Source organism: Desmodus rotundus, chromosome 1 (genome assembly GCF_022682495.2).
Source record: "Desmodus rotundus isolate HL8 chromosome 1, HLdesRot8A.1, whole genome shotgun sequence".
NCBI lineage: Eukaryota > Metazoa > Chordata > Mammalia > Chiroptera > Phyllostomidae > Desmodus > Desmodus rotundus.
This window is the reverse complement of record NC_071387.1, coordinates 146,173,339-146,186,449: the sequence shown is the minus strand read 5'-3', so window position 1 is coordinate 146,186,449 and position 13,111 is coordinate 146,173,339. Positions and strand designations below refer to the sequence as shown.

The window sequence follows — 13,111 nt, the reverse complement described above, 5'->3', positions numbered from 1 at the left end:
AATAATTAAAGCAAAGCCCGGGTGGGTGGCTCAGTTGGTTGGAGCATCGTTCTCTTTTCTTCTCTGTAAGCATATCCTCGGGTGAGGATTAAAAAAATTTTTAAATATGATAGAATGGAATTTAAAATGTCCAGAGGTTTCATGAAATGTTTAGCAGTTTATATTTATATGTGTTTACTGAGTCATGTGTGTTTACTTACTCATGGACTGCTTTATAGTTCTCAAAATTAAGACCTTAAGTGAAATATAATGGTGTATCCCCTCTGCCCAGGATGAATAAGAAATGAAATTTTATCATACTAATAACTTTAAAAGTCCACTTAGATATAAGCAGATAAAGCACAGTCAGCTGGAGCCCAGAGGACAAAATCTTATGTGTAAAGGGTGCGCCGTGGTTAGTTCTTTGGTTAAAGTGCCTGCCTACACTTTTTCTTTGGCCTTCTATTAGATTAGCTAGCTTCTGTCTGAGGAAAGCTAAAACACAGACACAGTCTGCGTGGTACAAGCCATTATTTTATAATCAGCTCTCTTAAATTAATTTTATATGATTCTTGTGTTTAAAGTGAAAAACTTCTGCCCAGTGTTGATATTCAAAGCAGCATTCACTTCATCACTTCTTCCTTATATCAATAGTGGTCATCTCATTCAGCTCACCCCCCCAACCCGGTTATTTTCTCTAAAACAGGGGTGCCAAACTCATTTTCACCGGGGCCACATCAGCCTCATGGTTGCCTTCAAAGGGCCGAAATAATTTTAGGACTGTATAAATGTAACTACTCCTTAACTGTTAAGTAGTTGAAATTACATTCAACCCTTTGAAGGCAACCGTGAAGCCGATGTGGCCCGGGTGAAAGTGAATTTGACACACCTGCTCTAAAAGCACTTAGGCACGTGTGTGTGCACACGTGTGTACCCACAACTGCTTCTAATTAATTCAGAGGCTGTCTTAGTGACTCACTCAGCGTGGTTCAGCAGCCTCACTGTCTCTTTGGGGACACATTATACCAGGTAACCAATGCATTTTCAATACTTAACCCATGTCATGGGCTAAACAAGATTCAGATTTCTTCTAGTTTACTATTTTAGTTATGATAAATATGCAGACATATGTTAGGATAGGATAAAAGAAAAAAGTTAGGAATTCAGGTTTAGGATGAAGAGATTCCCAGGACTGGAAGAAATTTTTGTGATTCAGAAGGTAAAGAAGGTTATTTTTTATTAGAACACTTTCTCCTGATATTTATATGGAATCAAACAGCCAAGTAGCCAAATAGCCAAAGAAATCTTGAGAAAGAACAAAGTGGTCATGCTCCCTGGCATCAAACCATACCACAAAGCTACAGTAATCAAAACAGAATGGTACTGCCATGAAAACAGATACATGGGCCAATGGAGTAGAATAGAGAGATCAGAAATAAATCCTTTTTTATATGGTCAATGAATCTATGACAAAGGAGGCAAGAATATACAATAGGGTAAAGACAGTCTCTTAGATAAGTGGTGTTGAGAAAATTGGACAGATACATGCAAAACAATGAAACCAAATCACTTTGTACCATGTTCAAAAATAAACTTAAAGTGGTTTAAAGACTTAAATGGTAGAACTGAAACCATTAAACTCCTAGAAGAAAACAAAGGTGGTAACTCTTTGACATTGCTCTTAGCAATATCTTTTTGTCTGTATATTCTTGAACAGGGAAACAAATGGGACTACATCAAACTAAAAAGCTTTGCACAGCAAAGGAAACCATTAACAAAACGAGAGGGCAACCTATTGAGTTGGAGAAGATATTTGCAAATGATACCTCTGATAAAGGGTTAATGTCCAAAATATGTAAAGAACTCCTACAACTTAACACCAGAAAGGCAATCCAATTACAAAATTAGCAGAGGACCTGAATAGGCATTCCTCCCAAGAGGGACATACAAACATTTGAAAGATGCTCCAGGTCACTGATCATCAGAAATGCAAATTAAAACCACAATGAAATGGCACTTCACACCTGTCAGAGTGACCACCATCAATAACTCAACAAAAAACAAGGGCTAGTGAGGCTGTGGAGAAAAGGGGACCCTAGTGCACAGTTGGTGGGAATGCAGACTGGTGCAGCCACTATAGAGAGTCCTCAAAAAGTTAAAAATAGAGCTGCCACACGATCTAGCAATTCCACTTTGGAGTATTATCTAAAAGCCAAAAACACAAATTGAAAAGATACATGTACCCCTATGTTCACTGCAGCACTACTTGTAATAGCTAAGCTGCAGAAGCAGCCTGGTCGTCCCTTTGCACGTCTCTATCCGTTCATCTACCGCCGGACACTGCTTTACATACACACTGGAATGTCACTCAGCCATAAAAATGAAGTCTTGTCATTTACGACAACATTGTTGGCCCCAGAACTAGAGGATATTATGTTAAGTGAAGTAAGTCACAGAAAAACAAATATTGAACTATCTCACTTATATGTGAAATTAAAAAAAATACTTGCATAAACAAAACAGAAACAGACTCAGAGAACAAGCTGATGGTTGCTAAAGGGGATAGGGTGGAGGGATGGGAACTTAATTTAAAAGTGAAATTTTTTAAAAAAGATTTTATTTATTTTAGAGAGGCGAGGTGGGGAGAGGGAGAGAAATATCAGTGTGTGGTTGCCTTTCACACACTCCCTACTGGGGACCTGGCCCACAACCCAGGCATGTGCCCTGACTGGGAATTGAACTGGCGACCCTTTGGTTCTTAGGTTGGCACTCAGTCCACTGAGCCACACCAGCCCAGGCTAAAAAGTAAAATATTTTAAATTTATTTCTAGAATAAATATTTATTTGCAAAATGAATTTTGTTTAAGCAGTAGTTGGTACTGAGAAAATCGTGTTATTTATTAACTGATGAAGGAAGGAAAGACCAGTCTGAAGATCTCACAATGCAGAACCAAAAGGACACCATGGTTTTTGTTTTTGCCTGTTTGTTACTAAATATGTTACAGACTTCGGGCAGTGCCTTATCTGTGTTCCAGAAGTTCCTTTATGGAAATTCCTATTCACCCATGATGCACCTCAAGTTATTAAAAGTGTGTAAGAACCTAAGTACCATGAGAGGATTCTTGATAGATCCCTGGTGGCAGGAACCCCCTCAGGAGTGGGAAGTACTCAGGTTCCCAGCCATTGGGGTTGTCTCCTGGGGCCTGGGTAGAGGCTAAGCAAGGTGGAGATCTAGGGGAGAGCGGGAACTGGTTTCTCTGGTGACCGGAACATGGGAACAAGTAATTATAACTTGTCCTGATCTCCACATTGCTTCCTGGTTGTATGTTGTACTCTTGCGTCTAGTGACACAGTGCGTACATTTGCTGGAGTTTCTCAGTGGGTGTTGGAGGGCAGGCTGTGATAATGTGTTTGAAAATGTTTCATTGAGATCTTACTATAGGATATACTGGCTTTTGTATTGCCTTTCAGAATTAAAGCCATCGAGAGTCCCAACAAAGATGATGACACCCAGTGGCTGACCTACTGGGTCGTGTATGGTGTGTTCAGCATTGCCGAATTCTTCTCCGACTTCTTCCTGTCATGGTTACCCTTCTACTACATGCTGAAGGTACGTTGGCTTTCCCTGAACTGCTCTGTTTCCTTCCATATGTGGATTTGATTTGCTCCCAACCCCTAAAAGAAACTGCATCTCAGGACCTGTTAATAAGGAATAGGAACAAATGCTTGAATGTTAGGCATCTGTGGCTCTGCTTCAGATGACCTAAGCAGGAAGACAGGATTCAACATGTCTAACATTGTTTTGTTTACACTCTTGGAAACAGCCATAGCAATTGTGTGTTCAAGATGTGTGTGATAAGAAAAGATGGAAATACTACGACCTATCACAAACATTGCTGCTTGCCAAGATCCTGTCTTCATACAGTGTTGTCTGCATTTGATGCAGAAGCGTTGCACTTTTCACAGGCCGTAGATTATTCACAGTGGCAAGCGGGAGTCAGTATTTATGCAGGAAAAAATACTTATTTCTTACATAGGTTTGACGACAGAAGTTGCAAACTGGGCTTTCTGAGGACGCCATTTCAATAACTTTGATGAGCGCACAGTCAGGGATGAGCCCTGACACACCTTGCGTTAGGCAGCGGGTTACCAGCAGGAGGGGAAAGGAGGAGGAAGTCAAAACTCGTTCCCAACAGAACTGTGTCAACTCCAGATTTCCACCAGAGGTGAATCACAAGGAGAGTTCATATGTTCTAATAGATAGAGTGGTTCGTCCTCCGTAAATGGGACGTGCTATCTTCAGCTGATTCTTCAAGTGTCTTCCATGGAAGAAAATCTGCATAGTATGTAAATAGTCTGGTTTCCAGAGCCAGACTTCCCACACTGGAGAGGGTGTGAATTCTGGGTTCTGTCCCTTCCCTTCATACGCTTAAACATTTGTCTTAACGAGAGTTACACGCGCCCTGGCCGGGTGGCTCAGTTGGTTAGAGCATCGTCTGGATATGTGAGTTGAGGGTGTGATCCCCGCAGGTCTGGGCATGTACGAGAATCAGCCAGTGATGGATGAGTTAGTGGAACCACAAATCAATGTCTCCTCTCTCCCCCCTTCCTCTCTCGCTGTCAAGTCGATAAACTTTTAAAAAGTTACATATCACATAAAGACTCAAAAGTTGTGCAGGAGTTTTGCAGTACAGCTGTTCTACACCCCTGTGCCCCCCGCATTTCCTTCCTTAAAAGCAACCACTGTCCCTTCATTTATGGCAGATTATCTTGCCATTTACCTCGATGTCTACTACTCTTCCTTAGCCACCTTTTAATTTGTCTGTTTTATGCTCTTGATTCCCACCAGGAGACAAGGATTTGGCTCTTTCCTCCCTTGTCCCTCCCACACACATGCAGCCTCGCCAGGCCCCTGTCTTCCTCGGTGCCTGTCCCACGGCTAGTTAGGTAAACAGACATCACCCTGGCATTGTTATGACTTTGTAAATATTATCTGGGGCCACCTAGTGTACATACAACATGCATGCAGTATTCTTCCAGTTTTTTATTTCCCCAAGAACTAGTCTTGTTTCTTATTTCTATATTCAGACATATTTCTCACATCCCTTAATTATTTCAATTTGTCCTACGTTTTCTACATTTCTACTTACTTTTTAAAATTTTTATTGAAAACAGTTTAGATTTAGGAAAGTAGGTACAGGAAGCTCTCTCATTCCTTGGCTCTCCCTCACCACAGCCACCACCATGTTGATAGCATCTTGATTTTATTTCCAGGTAGTTGTGGATATATTTTTTTCTTTGGTGTTAGCTACTTAAAAAATCTATTTGAATTTTTTTTTCCCGCTTTCTGGGAGATTTTCTCGATCTCATCTTCCAATGTTCAAGTTTGTTCCAGTCTGCTATTTATGTCATGCACTGTGTTCTTTATATGTGCCATTCTATTTTTTGATCGTGGCGTGTTCCTAGGTTTTCTTGTTCTTACTTCATATCGCTGTATTTATTTTAGTATAGTTAGCAACCCAATTTAAAACTCTTGATCCTTCAGTTCTAATATTAATGCTGCTGGTAGAATTTGTAGTTGATTGTGTTGTCTTTCTTGTGCAGCGCTTGAATCTTTCAAATATCTTGTCACTTTGGCCTGTAAGCTCGTTTTCCTCCAGGGGATCAGCTCCTCTGCCAGGCACTGGAACGGAGGAAGGCCACACCCCAGTCCTAGTTACTCTAGGTGGAGGTGTCACCCTTTGCTCCCCCAAACAGCATGAGGAGATGAGGCTAAATTGTAAATCGCAGCTCTAGGGGTTGGAGCAGGAGGGCTTGGGGAGGAACTTCCCGGCAACCTAGTCCCCCAACCTGTTCCGTCCGCACCTCACAAGGATAGGACGTCTACGCCAAAACCTCTGATTTTTTTTAAAGGTTTTGTTTATTTATTTTTAGAGAAAGGGGAAAGGAAGGAGAAAGAAAGGGAGAGAAACAGTGATGTGAGACATTATCATCATTAGGTTGCTACTTGTATGCACCCTGAGGACCAAACCCACAGCTGAGGCATGTGGCCTGAACAGGAACCGAACTGGCGACCTTGTGCTTTGTGGAATGACGCCCAACCAACTGAGCCACACCAGTCAGGGCCCAAAACCTCTGTTTTAAAAAAAAGTATAGAGTGTTTTTTAACCAGGAGTTATGGACCCAAGAAAAATGCAGTCACAAAGAAAAAGATTTGATTGAAGTTTGACTAAGTTATTAAAAATTAGATTTCTATATGACAACAGGCAACATAAACAAAGTTAAAATAATGACAGACGAGGAGGATAGATTTACAACATTTATAATAGATAAAGAATTAATATCTATAATATATAAAAATGTTTACAGGTAAGAGAAAGAGATAAATGGATAAAGATTATAAATAGAAATATATTTCACAGAAGAGAAAAAAGTGTAAGTAGCTAGTGACCTGGGAAGTGTGACCTGAAATTGTGGAACACCATGTTGTCCTCATTAAATTGACAGGTATTCAGGAGGTTAACACTGTGCGGCGCTGGCGGACGGTCTGGGAAGTGGGTGTGTGGTGGCCGTGCTGTGGTATAAGTTGAAATGGCCTTTTTAAGGGGCCCTGAGGCAGTTTCTTGTCAAACTGAAAATTTTCTTTGAAGCAATTCTAAGTGTCTGCCCTAAGGAAATATTCACTGCACATAAGAGAGCTGTGTAAGGATATTTACTGCGGAGGTTTTGGTCGTAATGAAAAACTACAAACAACTGAAGTGCCCTTCAACAGGTAAATGTTTAAATGGGTTAATAGTACATCCTTACACTTAAAAGGAATGAAATGACCTATATGTACAGATAGAGAATTTTTTGCATGATTCCTTCATTATAAAAATTCCAGGACATTACATACAGTATGACAAGCTAAGTGGTTTAAAAATTTAACTGAAAACATGCTCATTGGAATACACATATTTAATTTGGAATGACATTACCACAGAATGCCATGTAAGACGGCTAAAGAATAGTCCTTTTGAAACAAATGGAAAAATTGCTCTGTGGGGAGATTTAAGATTTCATAGCTGATGGGCTATATTTTGCTTTTGTTACTCAAAGACATTTGGCATTTGTAAAAAATATATGCTTTAATTTGGATGCATATATTTAAAGTACAAATAATTCTGAAGCCCCTCATAAGACCCATCTCATGGTAGCGATGTCCCGGTGCGCTCTCTAATGGAAGGGAACTTGGCCGCGGCCTTGGGCCCCCTTGTTGCTGCAGCGAGCAGTATCCTGTCGGCAGAACCACTCACACTAGTGTCTGACCTCAAACTTCTGAAACATGAGCAAGCCTGACTTTCGGGCCACTCCTGATCACCTCGCCAGTGGAGGGCACACAGGGTAGAGAGAAGATCCAAAATAAGAGATAATTACTAAATCATTTATGTTTTTCTTTGAAGTACACTACAAAAAGTGGTTTACAGCAATGCTCTTCCCTAGTAGTAAAATGAACGTGCATCCATTAGTAGTGCCAGTGACAGAAGGCGAATGAATGTACTGTACGTGTTGCAGATAGACAGTGTACCTGACATGATTAACATTGATTGTACTGCCAACCAAAGTGTTTCCCTTCTGCGTTAGTGTCATATTCTGAGTGGCTTCAGTGAACAGGCTGAGAAAAAGCCTCCAAATTACAGTCTGTAGAAGTTGTTTTAGGGGACAGATCTTTTTTAAAGTATATTTTATTATGCTATTACAGTTGTCTCAGTTTTTCCCCCTTTGCCTCCCTCTGCCTGGTACCCCACTTCATCTCAGTGTTCCCCCCACTTAGTTCATGTCTGTGGGTCATGCATATAAGTTCTTTGGCTTCTCCATTTCCTATACTATTCATAACATCCTCCTTTCTATTCTGTACCTATCAATTATGCTTCTTATTCCCAGTACCTTTTCCTCCATTCACCCCCCTCCCCTTCCCACTGATAACCCTCCGAATGATCTCCATGTCTATGATTCTGTTCCTGTTCTAGTTGTTTGCCCAGTTTATTTTTATTTTTTTAGATTCAGTTGTTGATAACTGAGTTTGTGTCATTTTACTGTTCATAGTTTTGATCTTCTTTTTCTTAAATGAGCCCCTTTAACATTTTATATAATAATGGTTTGGTGATGAACTCCTTTATCTGCCCTTCCATTCTAAATGATAGCTTTGCTGAATAGACTAATCTTGGTTGTTGGTCCTTGCCTTTCATGGCTTTGAATACTTTCCAGTCCCTTCTTGCCTACAAAGTTTCTTTTGATAAGTCAGCTGATAGTCTTAAGGGAATTCCTTTGCAGTTAACTCTATGCTTTTCTCTTGCCACTTTTAAGAGTCTCACTTTATCTTTAACCTTTGGCATTTTAATTATGATGTGTCTTGGTGTGTTCCTCTTTGGGTCCAACTTGTTTGGGACTCTGTGCTTCCTGGACTTGTGTGTCTATTTCCTTCACCAAGTTAGGGATGTTTGCTTTCATTATTTTTCAAATATGTTTTCAATTTCTTGTTCTTCCTCTTCTCCTTCCGCATCCCTGTGGTCTAGCCTGGGGCTGGGATGGCTTGCTCCCAAGGTATCCTTCCTGATTTTTATCCTCTACACATGAATGTGGGACTGCCTGTTCCACCACTGCCCCCACCACTCCCGTGTCTCCACGCCACACCATGTCCTCTCTACCCAGGCTCCTTGTCTCTGCCCCTCTAACCTGTCTGGATGAGTGTGGCTTCTATAAATCCTTGGTTGTCAGACCTTCATATAGTCCAATTTTCTGGCAGTTCTGGGTGGTTTTTGTTTTGTGGTCAGTTGTGATTCTTCTTGTGGTTGTGCAAGGAGGCGAAGCATGTCTACCTATGCCTCCATCTTGACTGGAGTTCTAGTATTCATTTCTCTAAAGCAGCCTGTAATATTGGAGGTAAAAAAGAGGAACCAGTAGTCAGGCCTCAAAGGTTAGTTGAAAAGATCATATACAATTTATTAAGCTAGAAACAGTGGGTTGTGAGTTGAGCAGAAGGGTTTAAAAATAAATGTAAAATCCTTTTTTTCTTTGATTATGAAAATAACATATGTGTATTTCTTTATTCTTCAGATATTTATTTAGAACTTCTATGTGCCAGAATCTGTTCTAGGTCTGGGGAATCCTTTGGTGAATAAAACAAAAGTTTCGTGGTGTGTGTGTGTGTGTGTGTGTGTGTGTGTGTGTGTGTGTTTTGAGGGGGCATGTTTTAGATAAAGCAGAAAAAGCATTTGTTACCCTACCACTGTTAATATCTTAGGTAGTCTTCCTATTTATGTTAATGTGCAAATATATTTGTCTATGACATAAATACACACAGAACTGTATATATATTAGTCTTAACCGTATGACATATGTATGTTTCAGGCTATATACAATATACAACTGTATATCTCAATTTTTTCAATTAACTCAATACTCTGAGTGTTTTCTCATGTCACACAATATTCTTTGACATAGCTGTTTATCCATTATAGCTAATAATTTACCCATTCCCCAGCGGATAGACATTTGGGAGATTTGTTTTGCTGTTATAACCAATGCTCCAGTGAGTAGCTATCTTTGCACCTCATCTTTACCCTCACTGAAATCATTTTCTAGATTTATTTTTAAAACAAAATTGAATAAACTCTGTCAAATTTAGCTCCTGACCCAAACTGTCACCTGTACTGTTTCACCTGTTGACAGAGAACAGAACATTCCTCTTCTTAACTTTGCAGGAGGCAAAAAAGATAATCTTCCCCTTCCCATGTTCCTTTTGAGCTTTTATCTGTGTGTTCCGAGCAGTCCCCTTTAACTCCAGCCCATTCCTGTTCCTGTGGCTGCATTGCGAAGTCTTCCCAAGGAAAGCTTAGGTTTCTGAGGGAATGATTGCTGTATATCAGGAGGCCAGTGTTGAAATATATGTTTTTCTGACTTTAACTCTCGTTTTGGGGGCTAGTTTTAAACTGTGCATATTATGAATATCTCTGCCTTGGAAATAACTCTCCTAGGGAAAAATTGGATGGTGAAAGCGTTAGAATCGCAGACAGGGTTATCTCTCCTGTTGTAATTTATAACTACAGGACTTCGTGTGTCCATGCTAAGAGTGCCGAGAGTTCAGTTGAAAAAGCATGGACTCTTTGAACTTCAGGTAGGAGTGGGCTTGTGTTTGCCCTTGGGAGTATCGTCAGCAGGCACTTTGAGGGCAGCTGGGTTAAAGGACGGGGGGATCCGCGTGGCTGAGGGCACTCCTGGGCTGTGGGGCAGTCACACAGATAAAGAAAAGGGAGTTGTAAAAGCTGGCAGCCGAGTATCACCTTGAGGATTGAACAGTAATTAACTTTACTTTTAATACAAGGAAGTTATTTTATTTGAGACCTGGAAAATGCTAAGGATGTAGGTGGAGAGCAGTAATTATTTTACTGTCTCAAGAGGGTACCGAAGGAACTAAATTAACCGTCTGGAGTAGAGCCTACAAAATAATCACATCGGAGAGGTGCCAAAGTATAGACCCTTGGCCCTAGTCCTGTCTGGTAGTCTTGCCTTAATTCATCCAGAAAAGATGGATGAAGCTGAGATAGGATTCTGGATTGCTGAGAGTTGATATCTGTAACAGGTGGGTAATATTTCAGAGATTTTCAACAGAAATAGGAACTTTGGACTTGGTAATGCTACTGCTGTCTTACATACTTTCCTCAAGTACATTAATCTGTGGCTTTCCTAAAATCCTACATAAGAGAAAATTAACTCTTATTGAGGCCGATTTGCTTAAAGTCGTAAAGTAGATATCAACTCTCCTGATTCTTAATCCAGTGAGTTATTTAGTACGTGGCAGAACCAGCGCTGGAACCGGTTTCTGTGAGACCATACTCTTATCCTCTGTATGATGCAGTGTGTAATCCTCTTAGAATCCCTGCTTGTTGAGTAGAGAAACATGTAAAAATCTTGAAATCAAGATTTTAAATTTTGGTTTTTCTGTATTCTTATTAATTTCTAGTTTGATACATAACTTTCCGATGGAAGTGTTAAAATCTGTATGGATTTTGTCCGTTTATATAATTCTGACTTCATATATTTCGGAGCAATATTTGAAACTGTAGCTATATGTAATTACAAATTAAATAACTATAAAAATAAGAATCATATAAAGATATAATTATTAAGATATATACAAAGCTATATGTAGTCTACATATAGCAAAGATATTTAGGTGAATCTTCTTGGTGAATTTTCCTTTATCGCTATTTGCTTATTTTGCCCTAAATAATGTATATGTACTACTACATGAGCTATTTGAGAGTTGGTGATTGTCTCATACAAATAAAAGGATGCAAATCCCATTAAGTCTTAATTGGTTTTGTCTTCGGTATGTTTCTTTTAAGAAGCATATAGCTATAGTTTATTTTTCATAACACAGTCTGACAACCGTCCTTTGAAATCTTGCCCCGCCCCGCTCTTATGTCTGTAAAAATTCTACTTTGTGACTGTTACTCTCCCAGAGTCTTATAGTTCAGATAATCTAGAGAGAGTAATCTGTTGAGAACCTGCATTTTATTGACTTTGAGTGTAATAGAACCTCAGAAAATAATGCAAACTTCTTAGAGCCAACATAGTGCTGATGGAGTGAGCGTTAGGGCACAGATATGTGCATTAAGTCCAAAAGATTCTTTTAGAAAAGCGACATAGTCTCTTGACTATTTGAATGCACTCTGGGTTTAGAATAACAAGGACTAATGCTACAGAGATAAATTTGTGGCACAAGAAGTTGAGGGATTAGTTACTTTAAGAAGTAAAAAATACAGATTTGGATCTCAAGAAATGAGTTCTGTTTTTTTATAGAGCCAGCTAGGTTGGGTGTTAGAATCTTAAACAAAAAGAACCTAGTGTGCATGTAGTTTATTAAACTTTCTAGGGAAATGAGTGCATCACTCTGGATGCTCCTTTTTTGCTCATAGAGGAGTAAACTGCTTGGACAACTTGAAGTGCTGGGTTGTTATTTATCCTTTGAATAAACTAAAATTATTTTGGATATAAATATAGTATAACAATTCTTGCGGGGTTTTTTCGTTCTTTTTTTTTAGTTTTTAGGGTACAATTCTTTTCTATTTTTTTGTTGTTGTTTTTTAAAATCTCAGTTGCAAAGTAGAGCCATAAAAAAAGAGCTAGGAATAATACCTCATTCAGGTGAAGAAGAGAAACACCTGACTGTAAAGATTATTTGACGGCTAAGAACTGAGATTCCACTATGGGGAGATTTTGAGAATGGCCGGGGTATTTTCCCTATAACAGGATTAATAAATGTGACAGACTTACCAAGGTAAGCCTACTAAGAACAAGCCTCATAAATATTGGTCTCATCTATATAGGGCTTTACACATGCAGAGAAGTGCTGTGTTTTTTTTAATTGATTTTTAAGAGTTAATAATTAATAAAAGCTTTTATAGCTAAAAAGCAGTCCACGTTAGGAAGGAAATTAAGCTGCTGGGCTTGCTGTGTTTTACCTTTCCTTTTTAGTCTCAGCTCTTCCTTACTAGCCCTTTACTTGTCACATTTCTCCGTCTAAGAAAGCTCACCTGTAGCTTACAGAACACACTGGAAGTGCGGTTGGAGAAATTAGCAGAGGCAGCGCCTCCGCAGCCGCGCACTGTCAGGGCGCCCACGCCCCCCTTACCTTGCTGGCTCTCTTCTGTGCAGTGCGGCTTCCTGCTGTGGTGCATGGCCCCGAGCCCCTCGAATGGGGCAGAACTGCTTTACAAGCGCATCATCCGTCCTTTCTTCCTGAAGCACCAGTCCCAGGTGGACAACGTGGTGAATGAAATGAAGGACAAAGCCAAAGGGACTGCAGATGCCATCAGTAAAGAAGGTAAGACTCGGGGACAGCTGGGTTCAGCACGTGATGGGGGCTGTGATACACTGGGCCTAAGCAATAAGCTCCTTGGCCTTCTTGTCCTGTCAGCTTCCCTCAGCCAAACACCAAGATTACTCGGGATTTCTTTACCAAGACTGCCTATTGTCCCTTACTTTCCTCAGGTTTTCCTCCATGCCACATTTAACGCACCATTCATTCAGCACATTAGGGAAAATGACTTGCTGTAGTAGACAGAGATTTGAGAGAATCACATTTATT

General features: G+C 40.0%; 1 protein-coding gene across 1 annotated transcript in view; it reads left to right on the top strand.

Annotated features, from left to right (window-relative positions):
- REEP5 (receptor accessory protein 5) overlaps positions 1-13,111 on the top strand; it is a 33,042-nt gene that overhangs the window by 13,036 nt on the left and 6,895 nt on the right. Inside the window, exons 3-4 of the mRNA XM_024563243.3 lie at positions 3,451-3,589; positions 12,679-12,847. Of these exons, the coding sequence (XP_024419011.1) occupies positions 3,451-3,589; positions 12,679-12,847 (308 nt within the window). The remainder of the gene's footprint in view (positions 1-3,450; positions 3,590-12,678; positions 12,848-13,111) is intronic.